General features: G+C 44.5%; 1 protein-coding gene across 1 annotated transcript; it reads left to right on the forward strand.

The window, feature by feature from the left end:
• Positions 1–11,042, forward strand: TIMM21 (translocase of inner mitochondrial membrane 21). The gene is made up of 6 exons (XM_074985862.1): positions 1–571; positions 6,288–6,350; positions 6,454–6,551; positions 7,953–8,026; positions 10,477–10,582; positions 10,659–11,042. Exons 1-6 carry the CDS (start codon positions 277–279, stop codon positions 10,749–10,751), a joined length of 729 nt encoding a protein of 242 aa, XP_074841963.1. The 5' UTR covers positions 1–276; the 3' UTR covers positions 10,752–11,042.
• Positions 11,043–22,594: the final 11,552 nt, after the last annotated feature.

Raw genomic sequence — 22,594 nt, forward strand, 5'->3', positions numbered from 1 at the left:
AAACGCAATGGGGAGGAAGTTGCAAATGTCGGCGGGCAAAGGTTAATGTAGGTTTTTTGAGTAAAGTAAATCAACAAGGTCAAAGTAAATCCATAGTATGAGATTGTTCTATTCGGATTCACTGTAAGGGCTGCACCTGCACCGCACGCTTTATGTATGCGTTGCTTAGTTGCAGACCACAGTAAGACAGATCTATGCCTCAATCAAGGAAGCTTTGATTCCACTAATCTACCCACATCTTAGTTGGTAACATACTAAGACCTGTTTTGCCTCATCATGTTTTCTGCTTCGTTTATGCGAGTTATTCAATGTAGTGAGAAATTACAAGGCTCCCCAGGAAAGTGGTTGCTTGCATCCCATGGGAAGATGTTTCTAAGGACTTGCCGGTGTTTTAGTTGGGGACAGGCACTTACCCACAGAGAATCTGTGTTGCGTCCTTATATCTTTTTCCAAGGTGCTAAACAAAATATCTGGACCTTTGAGGGGTCCCTGAGAGCTGAGAATAACAACAAAAAAGTGTCTGTGCAAAGAAGTCACAAAGGAGGAACACCCGTGTCTGCTGCTCAGAAAGGTAAGTGGGCCTATGCCAGTATTAATTAGGAGTAACATGCACTGTTTTAGGTATTGTTGTGTAGATTGTCTGCAGGGACTAGCTGCAGCCCTACAACTGAAGAATTAAAAACGGTAGCTCCTACAATAAAATTCATGCCTTGCTATGCACATTGCATTGTTTCACATGATTTCATACTGAATTAACTTTCAACTGGTATGTGTGTTTTACACACACCCTAATTTCACTGGGATTCCAGTTTGACTTTATTGAGAGTGGTGTATGTGTATATGAGGGAAGAATTTGGTGTGTGAATGTGTTCTGAGTGGGAAGGAGAGTAGTCTGAATACACGTTTACACTACAAAAGAAGTCCATTTAATACGTGGTTGGCAATGGGGCTTTTCTTTTTTAGAAAACTTTCCTCTTATAAAAGTTTGAGAGACGGGACAGTACAGCGCCAGGTGTTCAGATTTCAGCTTGTATTTTGTGCACTATCACACACTTTCTAATGGTTACTAAATAGCTAAGTGTCAGGCCTCTTAGAGTAATTGGAACAGGCCTTGCATGTTTTGTAAGGTCCGCTTCAGTGACATACATTGGTTCTCCATCTGCCTCCTCACTTATGGCAGGACCTCCTTACATGCATAAATTTAGTACTTCATTACTACACCCTTGCCTTCTGTCTTCCCGCAGTCAGCTTTTGGTACCGTTCCTGGGTGAAGAGGAGAAAGTGGGCCAATCGACCTCTTCTCTAAGATGCTTGTACACTAATGACAGAAGCCTGGGGAACAAACAGGAAGAATTAGAGGCCCTGGCACAGTCACACAAGTATGAAGTGCTTGGAATAACGGAGACTTGGTGGGACGATTCGCATAACTGGAGCACGGTCATGGAAGGTTATAAATTGTTTAGGAAGGACAGACAGGTGAGAAAAGGAGGAGGAGTTGTGCTCTATGTGAGGGAGCAGTATGATTGCTCAGAGCTCCAGTATGAGGAAGGAGAAAATCCAGTTGAGTGTCTTTGGGTTAAGCTTAGAGGTGGAAGTAACAGAAGTGATGTTGTAGTTGGTGTCTGTTATAGACCGCCAGATCAGGGAGATGAGATAGATGAGGCTTTCTTCAGGCAGCTAAGTGAAGCTTCCAAATCACAGGCCCTGGTTCTCATGGGAGACTTTAATCATCCGGACATTTGTTGGGAGACCAATACAGCAGCACACAGACAGTCCAGGAAGTTTTTGGAGAATGATGGGGATAACTTCTTGGTACAAGTGCTGAAGGAACCGACCAGGGGCCGTGCGCAACTTGACCTGCTGCTCACAAACAGGGAAGAACTAGTAGGAGAAATAGAAGTGGGAGGGAACCTGGGCTGCAGCAACCATGAGATCGTAGATTTCAGGATCTGGACGAAAGGAAGAAGGGTGAGCAGTAACATGCAGACCCTTGGTTTCAGAAGAGCAGACTTTGACTCCCTAAGAGACCGGATGAGCAGGATCCCTTGGGAAACGAAGATGAAGGGGAAAAGAGTTGAAGAGAACTAGCAGTATTTTAAAGAAGTCTTACTGAAGGCACAGGAACAAACAATCCCACTGCATAGTAAGAAATGCAAACATGGTAGGCAACCAGCTTGGCTTAACAGGGAAATCCTTAGTCAGGTTAAATTCAAAACGGATGCATACAAGAAATGGAAATGTGGACAGTTGACTAAGGAGGAGTATAAACGTATGGCTGGAGAATGCTGGGCAGTAATCAGGAAAGCGAAAGCACAATTGGAACTGCAGCTGGCAAGGGATGTGAAGAGAAACAAGGAGGGTTTCTACAGGCATGTGAACAATAAACAGGTTATCAGAGAAGGTGTGGGGCCATTACTGGATCAGGGAGGTAACCTAATGACAGATGATACAGGAAAAGCTGAAGTACTCAATGTTTTTTTTTTGCCTCAGTCTTCACGGACAAAGTCAACTTCCCCATGACAGTCCTAGACGATGCAGTATGGGAAGGTGGAGGGCAGCCATCTGTGGGGAAGGAACAAGTTCTGAGCTATCTAGAAAAACTAGATGTGCACAAGTTCATGGGTTTGGATTTAATGCACCCCAGGGTGCTGAGGGAGTTGGCAGACGTCATTGCCGAAACTTTGGCCATTATCCTTGAAGATTCTTGGAGATCAGGGGAGATACCGGCTGACTGGAAGAAGGCAAACATAGTGCCCATCTTTAAAAAAGGAAAGAAGGACAATCCAGGGAACTATAGACCCGTCAGTGTTACCTCAATCCCTGGGAAAATAATGGAGGGAATCCTAAAGGAATCCATTTTGGAGCACTTGGAAGAGGGGAAAGTGATCAAAAGTAGACAACATGGATTCACCATGTGCAAGTCCTGCCTGACCAATCTGATTAGCTTCCATGACAAGGTAACAAGCTCTGTGGACATGGGGAAGTCAGTGGATGTGATATACCGTGACTACAGCAAGGCTTTTGATACAGTCTCCCACAACATTCTTGTCCATAAGTTAAAGAAATATGGATTGGATCCTTGGACTATAAGATGGATAGAAACCTGGCTTGATGGTCAGGCCCAACGGGTAGTGGTCAATGGCTCAATATCTGGATGGTGGTCTGTTTTGAGCGGAGTGCCGAAAGGCTCAGTTCTGGGGCCAGTGTTATTTAACATCTGTATTAATGACCTGGATGGAGGGACTGGATTGCACCCTCAGCAAGTTTGCGGATGACACAAAACTAGGGGGAGAGTAGATTCATTGGAGGGCAGAGAGAGAATCCAGAGGGACCTGGATAAACTGGAGGACTGGGCCAAAAGAAATCTGATGCGGTTCAATAAGGAGAAGTGTAGAGTCCTGCACCTGGGGCAGAAGAATCCCAAACATTGTTATGGGCTGGGGACTGACATGCTCAGCAGCAGTACGATGGAAAGGGACCTGTGGGTTATGGTGGATGAAAGGCTGGATATGAGTAAACAGTGTGCCCTTGTAGCCAAGAAGGCTAATGGCACACTAGGGTGCATCAGGAGGAGCATTTCAAGCAGATCTAGAGAAATAGTTATTCCTCTTTATTCGGCTCTGGTGAGCCCACATCTGGAATATTGTGTCCAGTTTTGGGCCCCCCAGTATAAAAAAGATGTGGATTTGCTGGAGCAGGTTCAGCAAAGGGCAACAAAAATGATTAAAGGTCTGGAGCACAAGACCTATGAGGATAGGCTGAGGGATTTGGGTTTGTTTAGTTTAGAGAAGAGAAGACTTAGAGGTGATTTAATAGCAGCCTTCAACTTCCTGAAGGGGAGCTCTAAAAAGGAGGGTGAGAAACTGTTCTCAGTGGTGTCAGATGGCAGAACAAGAAGTAATGGTCAGAAGTTGAAGAGGGAGAGGTGTAGGTTAGATATTAGGAAAAACTACTTCACCGGGCGGGTGGTGAAGCATTGAAATGCGTTGCCTAGAGAGGTGGTGGATTCTCCATCCCTTGAGGTTTTTAAGTCCCAGCTGGGCAAGGTCCTGGCTGGGATGACTTAGTGGGGGTTGATCCTGCTTGAAGCAGGGGGCTGGACTCGATGACCTCCTGAGGTCCCTTGCAGCCCTGTGATTCTGTGATTCCAGCCCTGCTGCTTGCATGGAACAAGAAGCCAGCATGGGAAGTAAAAGTACATTTTTCCGAGCAGAGAGTCTGCACAGAGTCCAGGGAATAAATTTCAGCTTCTACTAAATGCCACCGAGTCAGAGGGTATCAGAAATAAGGAAACTGGGAAAATGCCTTTTTCAGAGCCTCTGGGGGAAAAAGAAATTATGCAGCCACATGTAAGTGGAAGGCTGATACAAATTCAAATGGACTCTTAATTAACTCTTCTAAAATCATTTTCTTCCTCCAACATACACATTAAATTTTCTTTTTGGTGTTGTAAAAAAATATTTTTTTCTAGTTAGGGTGAGGAGGAGGAGCTTTATACCTAATAATTTCCATATGTGTATATTAGATTGAGATCGGTTTCATCAATCCCTATTTACTATGGAGGTTGCAACCCGCTTCTGAGGATGTCTTCCATATGCCCACAGGGACTATTTTAGATTGAGGAACATCCATCAATTCAAATGGGAAAAGACTGAATGGAAAGTAGAGGTGACTTAAAACTCTTGTCAGTGAATGACAAACATACATTGAATTGGTTGTCTGTCACTGTCCTTAGTAATTCTATGTCCATGTCATCTCTTGAAGATTTAAGACTGGCTGTGAGTTTAATGACCTAAGAGAGTGGTTTCCAATTAGTGGTCCATTTGCTTATTGTCAACACAGAGTTAGCTGATCCCATAGTGCCGGTTCCTCCTTTGTAAATGATTACAGCTTAAAAAAGTTAATGTTTTCCTGATAATGCATTTCCATGTCTATAACCAATATAGTTGCTCCCAATGTTGCCATTTGATCACCAGTTGAAGAAGGGGAGACGATACGAATTGTTTCAAATGGGAAAGATGTCCTGTAGGAGGCGTTGGTGTAGTCCATGTTTGGAGATCCCATTTTTGAGATATCTCAGCTAGATATTAATTCCCAGCAACTGTTTTAGGCTATCATAATTCCTTGCTTCATCTTCAGTAGAATAATAACAATGCTAAACCATGTAATTCTACTTCCATGACATGATGTTAAGACCAAGGAGGTTCCACTTTCACTGATTGGCATAAATGAAATCTAGAAATTTGATGTCTTAATTGATCTAAATGCTTTGCATGTCCATCAAGCAATTTATACCATGTATTTTTTTTCCTATACCAGGCCAATTTAGTTTCTTAAAGGTTCTAGCAGCCTTTTTTTTTTCCTTTATTCCTCTGTTTAGTTCCACTTCTAGTGGAAGAAAAAATAAATACTTTGCATAGGGGTAGAGTAGAATGAGAGGACTTTTCCTGAAATTATAGTAATTCAGTCATCCATTTCTAACATTAGTATTTATTATGAGTGTAATTATGTAATGTATGACAACAGTTCCATTATATGACCCCTTGGTTCCTCCTGTTCATGCAAGAGGTGCTTGCTGTACAGGTAGCTTCAGAACGTGGTATGGAAAGTTGAAAGAAAAGAAGTTATTTAAGTTTCCTCACTAATTTGTACTTTGCTGAAAAGCATACTTTATAATCCACACAAATTGGTCATCTCTTCCCAGTTCTCACCAAAAAAAAAAAAAAAATCAGAGGTTACAATGAGGTTTCGTAGTAAGACATCTTACTCTTCTACACTATGAAATATTATAAATAAACTACAGGTGACAAAAGTAAATGCTCTTGTGGCAACCTTGCTTTTTATTGTTCACATACTTGATAGTTCCTCATTCACAGCTTTTGTCATTAATATTGACTCTTTTCCCCCATATCTTTGTGAAAGGCAGGTTATGTTGTAACTTGAATACTGTGCTGCTGAAAATGTGTTACTGGTACTTAAAAGAAAATTACTTTGTATATCAGTATGAGAGCAATAGCACAGGTTGTTCTGGGTCTTTAAGTAGTTGGAAGGTTTAAAAAAATTCTGCTGAAACTAACTTAAAAACTTTTCATGGTCTCTTTCCTTTAGCACTGAGCTATAAAAGAAGGAGTGGACTAAAAACTGATTCCCCTTACCTGTATGAGACCAACTTACAAAAATACTATTTCAATTTTAGACTGGCACATAAAGGGGAATAAAATTATTTTATGATAAAATTATGCTAATCGTATCTGATATTGGAATTGTATTTTTTCTCTCTATTACAGTGAAAGAAGCTGGCAGGGATGTTACCTATTTAATAGTGGTGCTCATTGGGATTGGCGTTACAGGTTATATTAAAAGCTTTTATGCCTTTAAATATGCTTTATTCATTATTGTCCAACAGATCAGATTATATCTCATTTTGTTTGTTTTTGTTTTCCTCTACTTCAGGTGGTTTGTTTTATGTGGTTTTTAAAGAACTAGTCTCTTCTGACAGTCCCAGTAAGATCTATGGTGATGCCTTGGAAAAATGCAGATCTCACCCAGAGGTTGGTTTTCTAACCTCAGTTACAGGATCATCGATAAACAGAAGGATTTCTTTTTAATTGCTGTCTTAAATGCTCTTTGAATAGAAGGTTTGAACCATTAAGTTCCAAAGTAAATTCCAGTTGACATATTCACACACACAATTCCACTAAATATACAGGAGTTGGCCCCCTCTAAAGTAGTTTTTGGCTTCTTTCTTAATCAAATAATAATATACTCTTATTATTTGTATTGTGGTACTGTACAAGAATCCCATTAAAATCAGAACACCATTGTGCTGGGTACTGTACTAATAAACACAAAGATGTGACTCGGTTTGCCCAAAAAAATTAGTCAAATTTGAAACAAAGCACAATATTTGACAATAAATAATAGAAGGGAAAGAAGGATGAAAATAATAGTAAAAAGGCCATATACTTGTTCAGGTTAACTAGATACAAATAAAAATCAATCAAAGCTAGACCTTAAAAAATCATATTTTTCATACAAAATCATAAATGCATATAATATTCTTCCATACAAGACTGCTGGGGATGTCAGTGGGATTCATCTAGAAATAGCAAAAATATTAGAAATATAAAAATAGGTTTCTGTGCTTTGGAACTAGCCTTACAGAAATCACCTGATTCTGGTGCCATACAGCAAAATCGTGTTGCTTCTCTGATGTGACTAAAATAAGATTTGAAAAGCTAATTTTGGCCTGTTTGTTTGTTTGTTTGCTGTGCTTTGGAACCAGGTTGATAGAAATAACTCGTGTCTGTAATTTTAAATAAAAGGAGTCTTTGGTTTTAGATTCATTAGATGAAGAAAACTTCATTTATATTTTAAACTTCAGCTTTGAAATGCTCAGAGACAATGGCTCTGATGCGATGGGAGTGCATTTTTACTTTTATTTTTTTTTCTTTATATAGTGTAAACAAGGGAAGACATAAACATTGCCATTTTTGTGCCGGTACTGAGTACCAGCACCTCTACAGCCCTAACGGCAGGATTGGCTGGGGAGGGTGGTTGGCGAGGTGGGGATCCAGCTGAGTACCAGCACCTCTCTTTAACAAAAAAAAAAAAAAGCACTGGATATAAGTAAATAATATCCATTCAATACAAATAAAATTTAGAATTCCTTCAGTTAAAATAGATGTGCATAATACAGAACTTTGTAAGAGTTTAAGATTGATGGATCTAGTTCATAAAGTAGTCCATTGATATGTGGAAAATACTATTTGATTAGAATGTGGTGTTCTCTTTTTGTTTCCTGCATTCTTGAATTATCTATATCAATAGCATACTAAAAGAATTGTGGTGAAATTAAAATGATTTTGTGTGGGGAGATAGGATGACACGAGTATTTATTTAAATGTGATCGTTTAGACATCACATACCTCATCTTTGTTCTTTTTTTTTAGGTAATAGGTGTTTTTGGTGAACCCATTAAAGGTTATGGTGAGCAAACTCGACGAGGAAGACGACAGCTTGTCAGGTACTTGTTTGAATTTGTTCTGTACAGACATCTATTTCAACAAAGACATTTTGAGCCAAGATTACATCTAGACTAACTGAGCTGCATTAGGGATGTAAAATCCCGTTTAATTCGTTAACCAGTTAAACGCTAGGCTTAACCGGTTAACTCATTAAACGGGAGAGGGGGGAACAGGAGGGGTAGCTGGGGAGGCTGCTTCAGCCCATACCAGTTAACTGTAACCGGTAAGGGATGAGGCCTACGGGTTAACCTTTACCATCCCTAACTTGCATAAAATATATTGAAACACTGTCATTTATAAAAGGAGCCTTTTTGCGGGGCTTCTTTTATGTCACGTAGCTAGCATAGCAAGTGTCTGCTACTATTATAAAGAACATTTGGAACAATTTTAGGTGGAAGGCTTTTTTCAAGCTGATTAAAGGTAGAATTTGAGCTATTAAGCTTGCAAAGACAGTGGTAGTTTTCCTCTTCTATTTATGCTTATGCTGATCTGATGAGATCTGTTTTGTGCAAAGAGTAGTTAGACCCTGTCTGCTGGACTGCCACTTGTACGAACATTTAACTCATAAAGCAAGACAGCAGGCTAGAAAGGGGTCTTTAAAAAATAAAAGGCCAGTCAAGAACAGACTTACTTTCTTTGACATAAATGTAAAGATGCACTAAGGTCCTTGATAACTATTGGTCTGATTCCTTCTCTTGTAAGATTGACAGGAAATTAAAGAATGAGCATGTTTTGAACAGCTTTAATATGATTCAGCAGAATTTCTGTTTATATCCAACACTGATAATTTTTCAGTCATATAGTTCCTTTCAAGCTATGCATATATTATACACTAATCAATCTGATCTCATGCAACACCTCTGAAGTGGGGTGTTGTCTCTGAACGTGAGAGAATTTATTAAATTCACATTTATCTCTTATCTATCATACACAGTTGCTCTAGGTCTTAAATTGTAAGCACTTTGCTGGCATATATTTCTTATGTCTCAGTACAGCACCCAGCACAATGAGGTCCCAGTTCACTGATGCGTGTGGGGTTCACTTTTTCAAAACCCATTTAGGGTTTGACACACAGATGGACCTGCATAGAAAACTGATCCACAACATTGTGATTTTTTTTTTAAGGAAAAGAATTTTTTTCACAGATTTATTTTTAAACCAATGAGATGTCCTGTGGCACCTTACAGACTAACAGATTTATTGGAGTATGAGCTTTTGTGGGCAGAGACCCACTTCTTCAGACTCATGCTTTTTTTTCCTTTTACCAAATTGTACATCAAAAATGTTGTTCAGTCAGCTGCTAAATTAATGTTAAAGAGAAGTCTTATGCATTTGTGTGTCAAACAGGACTTATTCTTCTTGGGCCAGAGCTGAATAAAGAAGTAATTGGTGTTTTGCTATGATTTTTAGTTCCAACTTGTCTGATAAATGTTCAGTTTTTAAAGTTGTTGCAATAAAGACTGTGGTCTGATCCATGATCTCATATGTCTCCGAATACCTATGGGGCCTGTTCAGTGACCAACTCAGTATATTTTTGGATCTCTGGACCTTCTGAACCCAAAGTTTTAGGGTGGTTCTTCATTATTATAAAAGTTATCTAATTAATTGGGAGACACTAGTGACCTCAGCCAGTGTATTTCCAAGAAGGAAAAACCAGTTATGTAGTGCTAGCATGCTTACATCAGCCTCCTCATTAGCTGTTGAGCAGTAGGAGTCCAGTAAAATGCAGCTTCTACAGTCTGACATCTACAATCACGTAATCTTTAGTCAGCCACCAAGTCTATCAATGTCAGAGTCAGTAAACCCAATGGCTATTTTTTTCAACCATATACCAGCCTCCTGAAGCTGAATGTACATCAGTCACTGCTTGTTTTGGTTTCCAGTCTTTATTACTAGAGTAAAAGCTATCTCCGCATTCTTGCTCTTAATTTTAACTCCCAACAGATGACTGATATCAAGTATGTATTTGATTAGAACCCACAGAATTTATCTGAAAATGGCACCTATGTAGTAGTTCATCAGAGAGCTAAGACTCTTCTAGGTTAAATTACGTTGATATCTAAAAGATCGTGCTTATGTCTCTTGAAAGCATTGGGCTATATTGCCTCTCACCATAGCTGACCAGCTCCTCTAGGTATGAGTGCTAATTCAAATGCAGTTCATTAAAGGCCATGTAGATTTTTGGGGCTTTTGTTTGGTTGTTTTGTGTTTTTTTCAGTGCAGTCTGGCCCTTTCCTTTAAAGTATCTGATGCCCAGCAAGTTACAACCATTTATGAATTAAGACCTTTGATTCATAAACGTACAGTCTAGCATTGAAATCATACATTGAGACAAAAATTGCTGTTAGAACAGATGTTTCGGTTCACATAATCATTCCTGTAGTGTGCCTGGTCTTTCAGAATGCAATACACAGAATGTGCAACATGTATCCTTGTTTCTTTTTCTTAGTCAAATTGAGTATGTAAAAGATGAAGTGAAATACATGCGCTTGAAGTTCTACATCAAGGGCTCAGAACAGGGAAAGCAAGGGACTGTCCATGTGGAAGTTAAAAAGGTAAAATTGTTTGTTACAATCAACGAGCATTGCTTGAAAGGGAAAAATAACCTCTGCATGTTTTTCCTTATTACAGAATCCTGAAAGTGGAAGATATGAGTACCGTTACATATTTGTTGGCATTGATGGCTTTCCTAGAAGAACCATTGTAATCGAAGATAATAGATAGTGAAAGAACCAACATACTGTGTCACTTCTTGAGGAGTGCTGAACAATGCACAGTTAGTGGATAAATGAATGCCGACAGCAGCATGCCATCTCCAGTTGAGCCATTTTTTTCCCCTTACATCCATGGAATTTCACTGAAGCCAGTGGGGTTGCACAGGTGTAACTGAGGCCAGTAGTGAGTTGGTCACTCTGAGTGTCTTTATAATGGAAGTGTATCAGGATTGGAATTGAACCAAATTTTAAATTAGTGTCATTTATGGCAAATAAATAAATAAAAAATCATAGAAAAGAATTGTTATACCGGGAGTTTAATGTTGAATAATATTTATACAGCTAATTCCTAATATTGTCTTCCAACATTTCACAATGGCATTTCAATAAAGTAGATGACAAAAAAAAAAAGGCAGAAAAATACACGCGCAGTTATGTGAGCCTCTGTGTTAATAGTGAGAAGATTTCAGCAATGCATTGTGGCAGACCAGAAGCGGCAGCCAGCTAATGTCTGATAGAGGGTGAACATTGGGGGTGCTGGAGGAACGCATTTTTGTTCCCCTCCTAAGTTCCCAGAGGGTGCAGAGCTGCAGGCTGGATAGGCAGTTGGAGCTCGTTAGGAGTCAGCCAACTGCTGCTTGCAATCAAGCACCTGCTACTAGTTAAGGCCTCCAGGCTCCCTGCGAAAGGTTTTCCCAGGCAGCAGGGAAAGAGAGCAGTGCCCAGAGAAGGAGGAGGCTGGAGAGATATGAGAAGTGTGGAGCAGAACAGGCTGAGTGAAGCCAAAGAACACCAGCCACAAGGTACCAGAGGGAAGTGGTAGGTGCAGAGGCCTGGGGAAAGGTCGCTGGTGTGCGGCAGGGGCGAAAGCCCCACTAGCTCCCTTCCTTCCTAGGGTCCCTGGGCCTGAGTCCAGTGCAGTGGGTGGGACTGGACTCCCCACACCCTTCCCCTGGAGGGGTACCGAACACAAGGCAAACTGGGGCAGCTGGAGTCCAGTGGAGAAGGTCATACTCTGCCCTCACTCACTGTGGTGAAAATGGCTTGGTGAAGGGAGACCCTTGCCCTTGGGAAGCTCCAGGGCAATGAAAGGGCCTTTCTGAGTCTCTGAGGCACACAAGGAGCTGTCTGGAAGCGCAGGACCCCTAAGGGAGAGTGGAGGGTTTCTCACAGCAAGGAGGCTTTATTGTAGCTGCACCTATAAATATGTGCCATAGTATTGCTTGGCCCCTCTGAAATAAATTAGAATAAATGCAATAAAATTTAGCAGCTTTGGAGTTTTAGTAGTCACAACAGAATGGGGGACGTACAAATTTCTGAGCTAGTCAGACACACAAAACTAGGGCCTCGCATAACCCAGTAGAGGGGCTTTGGTTGTAGTGCTCAGTACTGTGGAGGTTTGGGGTTGCAAAGCAGTTTCTAAGGAGACGCAGTGGGTTGCTGTAAGGCAGAACTTCATATTCTGCTCACTGCATATTAGATAGAAAGCAAAGGCCATTTAGTATTGGGTATCTCCTTGATTGTCAGACACTTGAGAGACAACCCCAAACTGCTAGTAATAAGCCTTCAGAGCTGCTGATCTTCATTCTTCTGTGGAGATGACTTAAATCTGTCTCTTTCCCCTATTTGATGAGACAAAAATCTCTGCTCTTGAGAGGAAGCTTAAGGGATTCTTTTGTTTAAATGACAAAAAAACATCAAATTGATTCTTCTGCCCTTTGCTTTGTTTCTGTACAAGCCTCTGTGCCACAGGATTTGTTACAGGCTAAGGACGAGGAATTTTTTTTTTATGTGAGTCTGTGTGGTAGGATGCATAACCCCATACTGGTGAGGTGAGGGATAAGAAGTTGCTCTGACCACAGGAAGTCATACACCTCTTGTCCCTGCTGGGCATGATCCCAATGGAGGGAGTCTGAAGAGGGGAACAGCACAGCCAAACCTGACTGAACGGGGTTGTGGTTGGGTTCTGTAGCTTTCTGTAGAGAAGTTCCCAGCCTCCTGACCTTGGGCTCACAGTCAAGTCACTGTAGAACTTTTAACAGCGGAGGCCTAGAGTGACTAGTTGCTGTAGATGGGGAAGATGTACTGGAGCATGACCTGAAAGGACACCGAGGGGATCCACAAGACAGAGCTGTGGCACAGAAAAAAGAACAGAAACGGGTAGGAGGCGGCACAGGGAACAGGCATAAGGGTATTCACCACAGTCTTGTGTCTGGATCTTTGTTTTGAGGGTCCTGGTTTGGAACCTGGTAGAGCAGGATGTGCTCAGGTTCCCTTGCTCTCCTCAGCTCTCACACTTGGGCAACACCTCCCCTGGCTCTAGACATAAACTGTTGTCATTAGATGACAGTGTCACAGGCTCTTGCTGCTAGGCAAAGAGGCCACAGCCTTGCCCTTGGAAAACATTCTAGAGTGTTGTGACGAGGCTACCTGACTGGCTTGGGATACAAACCTTTGGACATTGAAAGTGTATTAGTCCTTTGTATAAAATGAATATTGGATTTTTTCATGATTCATTTTACTAGTTGAGGGAATGCACACAATACCATAATTAGAAACACACTGGGGATGACTCAAACAAAGCATGAACGTTATAGCCACATCATACTGTAGAGTTCAAACCAAACGCACACAAGTGACTAAGGCCGTGTGTATGTCAACAGGAGGTTGATGGGCCTCTGGGAAAACCCACAGGAAAATAATTCCAATTATTCCAACTTTTTGCCCCCAAAATATTACACAAATGCCACCATTTGCAGAATTGTAAGGCTGGTAAACTGGTATCCATTTTATCCAGTTTAAAAGCGTGTTACCAAAGCAACATTTAAAACCTGTAACAAAGCTAGGCTCCCAGGGATTGTATACTTTTGTAAAGGAAGCCGAAAATGTATCCCATGAGGAGTCATCATCAGCAACCATAGGCTCAGCGCCCATTGGTGTCCGATGCCTCCCTCACTGTTTCTTCTCTTGTCAAGCGTGAAGTGGCTTAATTTCTGTAGACTAGCTCCGCACCAATCTACTATATAATCTATCCATTCTCTGTAGGGTCTGCCTCTCCTATTTGAACCGTTTATTATGCCAAATACCAGAGTCGTGATTTTTCATTCGTTGTTCATGCTGCAAATGTGCCTGAGTAGCTGAAACTTCCATTGTATAACCTGCAGTAGGTTCTTTTTTTGGCTGTATCTTCCTATGCAATTCCTTGTTGGTGACCTTCTGAATCCATCCTAGTCTCAGGATCTTTCTGTAACAACTCCTGAATGCAATATCCTTCTCTTCAAATCTTTCGTTATCACCCATGTCTGACATCCATACAACATGCATGAATACACAGAATCATCTGGAAGGGACCTCAGGAGGTCATCTAGTCCAGCCCCCTGCTTCAAGCAGAATCAACCCCCACTAAGTCATCCCAGCCAGGACTTAAAAACCTCGAGGGATGGAGAATCCACTACCTCTCTAGGCAACACATTCCAATGCTACGTCACCCTCCTGGTGAAGTAGTTTTTCCTAATATCTAACTTACACTTTTCCCTCTTCAACTTCAGACCATTAGTCCTTGTTCTGCCATCTGACACCACTGAGAACAGTTTCTCACCCTTCTCTTTAGAGCTCCTCTTCAGGAAGCTGAAGGCTGCTATTAAATCTCTTCTGGAAGCTAAACAAGCCCAAATCCCTCAGCCTATCCTCATAGGTCTTGTGCTCCAGACCTTTAATCATTTTTGTTGCCCTCCACTGAACCTGCTCTAGCAAATCCACATCCTTTTATACTGGGGGGCCCAAAACGGGACACAGTATTCAAGATGTGGCCTCACCAGTGCCGAATACAGGGGAATAACTACTTCTCTAGGTCTGCTCGAAATGCTCCTCCTAATGCACCCTAGTATGCCATTAGCCTTCTTGGCTACAACGGCACTCTGTTTACTCATATCCAGCCTTTCTTCCACCATAACCCATAGGTCCCTTTCCATCATACTGCTGCTGAGCATGTCGGTCCCCGGCCCATAACAATGTTTGGGATTCTTTTGCCCCAGGTGCAGGACTCTACACTTCTCCTTATTGAACCGCATCAGATTTCTTTTGGCCCAGTCCTCCAGTTTATCCAGGTCCCTCTGGATTCTCTCTCTGCCCTCCAACGAATCTACCTCTCCCCCTAGTTTTGCGTCATCCACAAACTTGCTGAGGGTGCAATCCAGTCCCTCATCCAGGTCATTAATAAAGATGTTGAATAACACCAGCCCCAGAACCGAGCCTTGCGGCACTCCGCTTGAAACAGACCGCCAACCGGATATTGAGCCATTGACGACTACCCATTGGGCCCGACCAGCAAGCCAGGTTTCTATCCATCTTACAGTCCAAGGATCCAATCCATATTTCCTTAACTTATGGACAAGAATGTTGTGGGAGACTGTATCAAAAGCCTTGCTGAAGTCACGGTATATCACATCCACTGACTTCCCCATGTCCACAGAGCTTGTTACCTCATCATAGCAGCTAATCAGATTGGTCAGACAGGACTTGACACTGGTGAATCCATGCTGGCTACTTTTGATCACTTTCCCCTCTTCCAGGTGCTCCAAAAGGGACTCCTTGAGGATTATTTTCCCAGGGATTGAGGTAAGGCTTACTGGTCTATAGTTCCCTGGATTGCCCTTCTTTTCTTTTTTTAAAGATGGGCACTATGTGTGCCTTCTTCCAGTCATTTGGTATCAACCCCGATCTCCAAGAGTCTTCAAGGATAATGGCCAAAGCTTCAGCAATGACCTCTGCCAATTCCCTCAGTACCCTGGCTGCATTAAATCCAGACCCACGGACTTTGTGCACATCTAGTTTTTCTAGATAGCTCAGAATTTGTTCCTTCCCATACTGCATTGTCTAGGACTGTCATGTAGAAGTTGACTTTGTCTGTGAAAACTGAGGCAAAAAAGCATCAAGTACTTCAGCTTTTCCTACATCATTGGGTTATCTCCCTCATCCAGTAACAGCCCCACACCTTCTCTGATAACCCAGTTATTGTTAACATGCCTGTAGAAACCTTTCTTGTTACTCTTCACTTGCTAGCTGCAGTTCCCCTTGTGCTTTCCTCATTGCTGCCTCAGATAATTGGAGATACACATCTCCTAGCTGGAAGGAACTTCAGGAGGTCATCTAGTCCAGTCCCCTACCCTTTTGGCAGGATCAAGCACCCTCCCTGACATCTATTTGCCCCAATTTCTAAATGGTCTCCTCAAGGATTGAGCTCATAACCTTTGGTTTAGCAGGCTAATGCTCAAACCACTGAGCTATCCCTCCCATGTTTTTGAGGTGTTCAGCTTTCTTCTAAGCTAATTACTTTGCTTTTCCACATCTTATCCATCACCTTCAAACTTGCTCTTGCTTTCGTTATCCTAGTTGTTATTTCCTTCTTACAGTCTAAATCGTATGTTGCTTCCCAGATACGTGAACTTCTCTATGTTCTCTAGTTTGATCCCGTCTACACTCATCTTCCTGTTTCCTTATTTCCGAATACCATTGTTTTTGTTTTATTGTTCTTCACAATCAGTCCACACTGCTTCCCTTCCTTGTTTAGCATCTGCATCATTCTCGCTAGTGTCTCTTCATCTTCTTCAGTGAGGCTTGGGATTAGCATGGAACCCCTAGAGGCTCCATGGTGGAGTTCCATGAGGAATGCATGTATTTAAAAATCAAGAAATAACAGCTTAAAGTCTAAAATAATTTAATGGAAAAAAAATCAGCATTTACTAAATTGTATGTTGTTTTCTAAAGAAAAATCTTCATGTTGAATGAAGACCTATTTTAACAAATTAAAATTTGATGGCCATATCTTGACCTCTACTCTTTCATTGGAAGTTTTCCCCCAATAGAAGTTGCATATATAGTAAACTATTCCATATCCTATTCCATATCCAGCAGCCACGAGAACTGGAAGTTGCCGGATATTCAAATATTCTGGATAATAGAGAGATATACTTAGCAATGCAAAACACTAAAGAAAAACAAGATTAGCCATTAAGAAGCAAATAAAAATGTATGCAAAGTATTTTATTTACCAACAGTAGGATTGTACACTGTAAATTTATATTGTATTTGCTGTATTTATTTGTAGTTACTTTCACGATGATGTACTTATGGAAAATGTTAACTAAAATTTATTTTTGGTAAAAATTCCAGTTATTTGAAAATTCTGGATAATAGAATGCAGGATATGAAAGTTTACTATATTCCTTTTGGCATGACAGCATACATTGAAAATCCCAAGTAAGAAACATAAAGAGAAGGTGATACTGAACAAATAAATATTGACTGAAGTAGTAGTCATAGTAGTAGGCATCCTTCAGTCTGCGTAGACTGTGTGTAACCAACCAGGCTGTGGTTCCCCAGAAACGAGGCTGCACCCAGAAGGCAAGTGCCATATTTGGTTTATTTAAAGCGTGAGACCCGCGACGGGAGCCCTGGAAACACCACAGTCACCAGTGGGGGAGAACCCGACGCGTCGGAGCTTCACTCGGGGGAGAGGCTCTGTAACAGGCCTCCTAACACTAACTGATAAAGCTGAAACTTGTTTGCATAAGATTGCTTAAAATTGCCTATGCATGACTCTCACTATCTTTTGTGGCCTACTGCCAGCGTAGCCTTGAAGTATTGGCAAGCGCACTTTGTTTTGCAGCTGATGTTTTGCAGCTTTGGAATTCTCCTGAGGATTCACAGAGGAGTCGGACTGCACTCTCGACCATTACAATGTTTTCTCGCACCCTACACTCCTCCCCACAACCCCTTTGTGAATTCTGAGGCTAGTAGGAATCAAGTGAGGTGGTTGATGCTCTTTTGGCAACACAGCGTGCACCTGTGGAACTGACTTGACAACAGCATATGAGAGCAGTGAAAGCAAAGTTTCACAAAAGGGTACAGTTTTGCAAGAGAGCAGGAGTAGCACTGACACCTATAAAGCATGTGTTCATGAGCTGTCCCACAGCCATACTGTGGGGCAGACAAAAGGCAGATGCATTGATGGCAGTTTGTGCCAACATTACCCATACGTTGGAGCTGTTACTGATATGGGGACCCCACTTTGAGGCCGTTGCTACAGCAGTTCAGAGGTACCAGCACCACAGCCAGGCCATGGTTACAGGGTCTGTAGCGTCAGTCTGAGGGAAAAAACACATTGAGGGTAGTCCTCTCCTTCAGGAAGGACCACGGCCATGCCTGAGCCTCCTGCTAGGATAGTAACTGCTTGTATAGCCCCTGAGGGCGCATCACAGTGCCAGGCACTAATTAAAGGCGCACTGGTCGCTGGTGTGGGGGCACGTTCTATGTGTGCCATTGTAGGCGTCACAGGGACCAGCTCGACTAGGGGTTGCCCCACTTCCCAGACAAGCAGCTGGTCGGTGTGGTTGTAACACCATAGTTCAGCCAATGGTGGGCCAGGGACTGACCAGTACATTGGGACCCAACTCAACCCAGGTACTTGGGTACAAACAGCAAAGAGGATCTTGGGGGTACACTTAAGTACGTCTGCTCCCGCCCAGGGTTTGGCAGTGGTTAGGGGTGCTACACTTTCCGGATTTCCAGCAAGGAGCACCACCCAGTGTTCCACTTGCACCTGGCCCAGGAGTGAGGCATGCCTGACACGTAATACAACTCCTTGCTCAGGAGCAAGGCGCAGGCGCTGGCGCTCATAGGGAGTAGTGGGTCCAACAGCCTGGTTGTTGAGAAGGAAAACAGCACAATGCACCACCTCCCCTTTTAGGGTGTTCGTGGGCGTTAGTTTGCGTATTTGCTCTTTCAGGAGTTCGTTCATCCGCTCAATTAACCCACTCATGGTGGGGGAAAATGGCATGTGGAACGTTCAGGTTACCCGTAAGTCATTCACCCAGTCACAGACACGTTGGGCTGTGAAGTGTCTGCCCTGATCACTCGGTATCGCTAGGGGGACACCATACCATTCACTGAGCCGGATGAGTGCTGTAAGCATAACAGCAGCGTCCACATGCTTGCAGGGATGTACAAATAGTAGGCCAGTACAGGTATCCATGGCAGTCAGCGCACAGAGCCACGAGCGCGATGGAGGTAGCGGTTAGATATAATTGATTTGCTGCTTACTACAGGGTAAGTGCCCACGGCGTACGCTTCCTATGGCTAATGCTAGCACTACTGGGGCCAGTTTGGTGCAGACAGTGCATTTCAGTCGGGCCACCTGATACGCTACCAGGGGGAGGTTCTCACCCTTGGTCAGGCAGTATTGGCGGGCTGTGTGGGTGCCTCGGTGCCCTGACTCCACATGTAAGGCCATGGCGCATTCTGTGATCGTATGTCCTGCCATCTGATCTATGGCTGTGTTGAGTTGCGCCTTCCAAGTTGTTTGTTTGGTATGGGCATCAACGTGCCGCACCGCCAGGGGCTGCTGCCGAGCAAAAGCTAAGAGTTGTTGCCATAAGTCGGAGCCCCAAAGGGGGCAATCCGCTATCTTCCATTCCTTGGCTTCTTACTTCGTCACCCAAGTGTGCAGACCCTTGTAGACTACCCAGCTGTTAGTACAGATAAAGGTCTCCGCTTGCCCAGCTTCCACCACCAGTGTCACTGCACACAACTCTGCCCATTGGTTCGAATTACCTGTTCCCCAGGCAAAGGCGATTTTATCCCTACAGGGGGCATATGCTACCACTCGCCACTGTCTCTGTCCCATTGAGGTGTACGTAGCAGACCCACTGGTTACCCAGATGCTTTCTCTCCTCTCCTCAGGCATGGTATCCAACGGAGGTGCCTCCACCACTGGCGAGGGGGCTACTGGTGGGTCGACGGCGGGTAGCTCATCCGTTAGCTGGGGATCATGCTGAAAAGTAATGGTTCTTCTTCGAGTGGTCCCTGTGGGTGCTCCACTATAGGTGTTGGACTCACCCAGCACCGCAGATCGGAAATCTTCCAGCAGTTTCTCCTGGATCGCGCATGCACCGGCGCGCACCGCCCCCCTGCACGCCCCCGGCCACGTGCGCGATCCGGTCCCCGCCAGTTCCTTTTCAACAGCCATCAGCTGCAGACAGAATCTACTCAGGCTAAGGCCAGAGTCAGATTAAATAGTGGTTTTTTTTTCTACTTGTCATTTGTTGGTTTTGGTTATTAAAAAAAAAAAAAGAGAGAGAGAAAGCAAAGACAAAGAGAATATCAGCAAAAAAAAAAAAAGAGGAGCGGAGAAGAGAAGAGCGGACGTGAAGGCCATTTAGGCCGCCCACTGCCCCGCAGGCCAGTGATCACTATTTGGGGTAGAAAGGCACGGATTAAGTGCTAAGTACCCTATTAACAGTAAAGGACTCACCGCAATGGCCTCTTCAGGTTTTAAAAAGCGTGAGTCATGCCGTGAAGCTATGCCGGCCTCCGTGGGGCATAGTGAATGCATCCGATGCCTGGGGGAGTCACAGGCTACCCAGAAGTGTTCTCACTGTGCTAAGCTCACAGCCAGGGCCAGGAAGGACAGAGCAATGAGGTGTAAAATGCTCTTGTTGATAAAGCTCTCCAGCTGGACTTGCCGGAGAAGCCTCACCCAGGAGGGCCCTCTGGGTTGCATAAGAGGAGGGCAGCTTTTCTCTGACCCCCTCGGTGCAGAAACGGAGGAAACTCTCCCTGGCTCAATCCTTGCCGGCGTTTGCAGTGAGCAGGATGAGCGGAGCACACAGCCCCCGGCCGCATACTCAGGCAAGCAGCAGCGCAGCAGCGCACGTGGCAGAGGCTGAGCCTCCGGTTATACAACAGCCGGCATGCACGGCGCCGAGAGCGTCAGCCAGGCAAGCGCTGGACCCGGCAGCACCGCCACAGGCGGCACCGGCCCCTGCGGCACCAACGGTGCAGGGGTGCCAGGCACGGAGCCTGCAGGCACCGGAGGAGGATACCCGCGCGGCACCGCAGCTGACGGTGCCGAGCGCGGCGCTAAGAGCGGGGCCGAGATCCACCGCACGGAGGGGGACGGTGCCGGCCCCGCAGGGGAGGGGCAAGGCAAAATCAAAAGCCGGGCACCGCAGTCCCTCTCCGGACTGGGCTGCGCGGCTGTTAGCACCAAGCCCTCCCCCTGTGGTACACATGCCGCACCGAAGTCCTGTGTCTCCACCGGCCCATCCGGAACCTCCTTCTCCGTTCCTCCAACCAATGTCACCATGGCTTGGGCCACCTTCACCATTTCTGGGATTGGATCCCCTGGAGTACTATCACAAGCCAGTTTCACCTCTATCTGTGTCGTCGCAGAGGTCTTGCTCTCCCAGACATCAGGGGTACACACCCCGGGAGTGGTCTAGGTCTCCATCCCCGGACCCTTGCCCATGCTGCCATGGTCGTCCTTATCATGCTGGACACAGACACCACAGGCCTACACCCAGGGGCAGGTCCCCCCCGGCCGCTCAATACCTCCGTGGGCACTCCCGATCGGGGACGGAAACACAGTTGTCTCAAGGGGAGTTAATTTTAGAACCCCAAGACTTTCCTTCACAATCCTCCAGTGAGCAAGTGTATCATCGACCGCAGGGGCCCAAGGGTTCGAGGGAGGTTTACACTAGTGGTTCTGCCTCATCCTCCCCAGATGAGGCCATGGCCCCGGGGATGTGTCTCCCCCGAATGACCTTAAACAGTTTCAGGAGCTGTTTAAAAGGGTGGTTTTCACGCAAGACATTCAAACGGCAGAGGTGCAGGAGAAACATCACAAACTCCTGGAAAATTTGAGACCCCCGGCTTCGTCCAAAATTGCTATTCTGCTGGACGAAGCCATTCTGGAGTCAGCCACTACTATATGGCAGACTCCGGCCTCTGTTCCGCCTACGAACAAGAGAGCGGATAAGAAGTACTTCGTCCCGGCAAAGGGCATGGAGTTCCTCTTCAGTCACCCACAACCAAATTCTTTGGTGGTCGAGTCGTCCCAGCAGAGGTCAAAGGCTTCTCAGTACAAATCGGGGGGATCGGACAAAGAGGCTAAGAAGCTAGAGCTGTTTGGCAGGAAGGTATACTCCTCTTCTACCCTGCTATTGAGAATGGCAAATTATGGGCACACCTAGCAAACCATAATTTTGATAATTACTCCAGGCTTACTCCCCTCATGGATTCACTTCCGGAAGACAAAAAGCCAGTGTTAAAGGCTATTATACAAGAGGGCTACGCAGCATCACGGACGGGAGTCCAGATTGCCCTGGACGTGGCGGACATGGCGGCACGTTCAACGGCTACAGCAGTGGTCATGCGTAGAGAATCCTGGCCCCAGAAGTCGGGTATCCCGAGGGACCTACAGGCGAAGATCGTGGACCTTCCCTTTGATACACAAAAGCTGTTTGCAGACTCAGCCGACTCGGTCCCTCACTCCAGTGAGGACTTGAGAGCTACACTTAGAACCTTGGGCATTTATATTCCCCCATACAGGAGGGGAAAAATTTTATCCTCAGCAAAGACGCTACACTTACAACCACAGCGTGCTCAATATCAACGGGGCTACAGCCAAGGGCGCTATCAACAGCAGCAACAGTACAGAACTCCTAGGCGACCTTCTCAACAAAGCCGTACGCCCTCGGGTCAGGCCCAAAGGCAACAAGTTTGACGGGTATGTCGGGGTCTGCACTATCAATACCCTCGCTCAATGCCACTCTCATCTCACGTTCCATCATCGCCTCAGACCGTTCCACTTCCAATGGCAAAAGATCACCACAGACAAATGGGTGCAGGAGATCATAGCCACAGGTTACGCGATCCCCTTTCAGTCGCTTCCACCGACGAAGCCTCTCACCAGGCCTCACCTCAGGGACGCTGCCACGAGGCGAGGCTCAAGCAGAAGGTGAATCACCTTATGTTCATAGGGGAGGTGGAAAGAGTGCCAGAATACTTCCAGGG

The sequence above is a fragment of the Carettochelys insculpta genome, chromosome 2 (assembly GCF_033958435.1).
Source record: "Carettochelys insculpta isolate YL-2023 chromosome 2, ASM3395843v1, whole genome shotgun sequence".
Lineage (NCBI taxonomy): Eukaryota > Metazoa > Chordata > Testudines > Carettochelyidae > Carettochelys > Carettochelys insculpta.

What these genes read in the sequence shown, in the direction of transcription:
- TIMM21 (XM_074985862.1), top strand. Translation starts at nt 277, where the DNA reads ATGTTTTCTGCTTCGTTTATGCGAGTTATTCAATGTAGTGAGAAATTA. An exon ending in GGAAGACGACAGCTTGTCAG is followed by an intron (nt 8,027 to 10,476) that starts GTACTTGTTTGA and finishes TCTTTTTCTTAG; the next exon opens with TCAAATTGAGTATGTAAAAG. An exon ending in TCCATGTGGAAGTTAAAAAG is followed by an intron (nt 10,583 to 10,658) that starts GTAAAATTGTTT and finishes TCCTTATTACAG; the next exon opens with AATCCTGAAAGTGGAAGATA.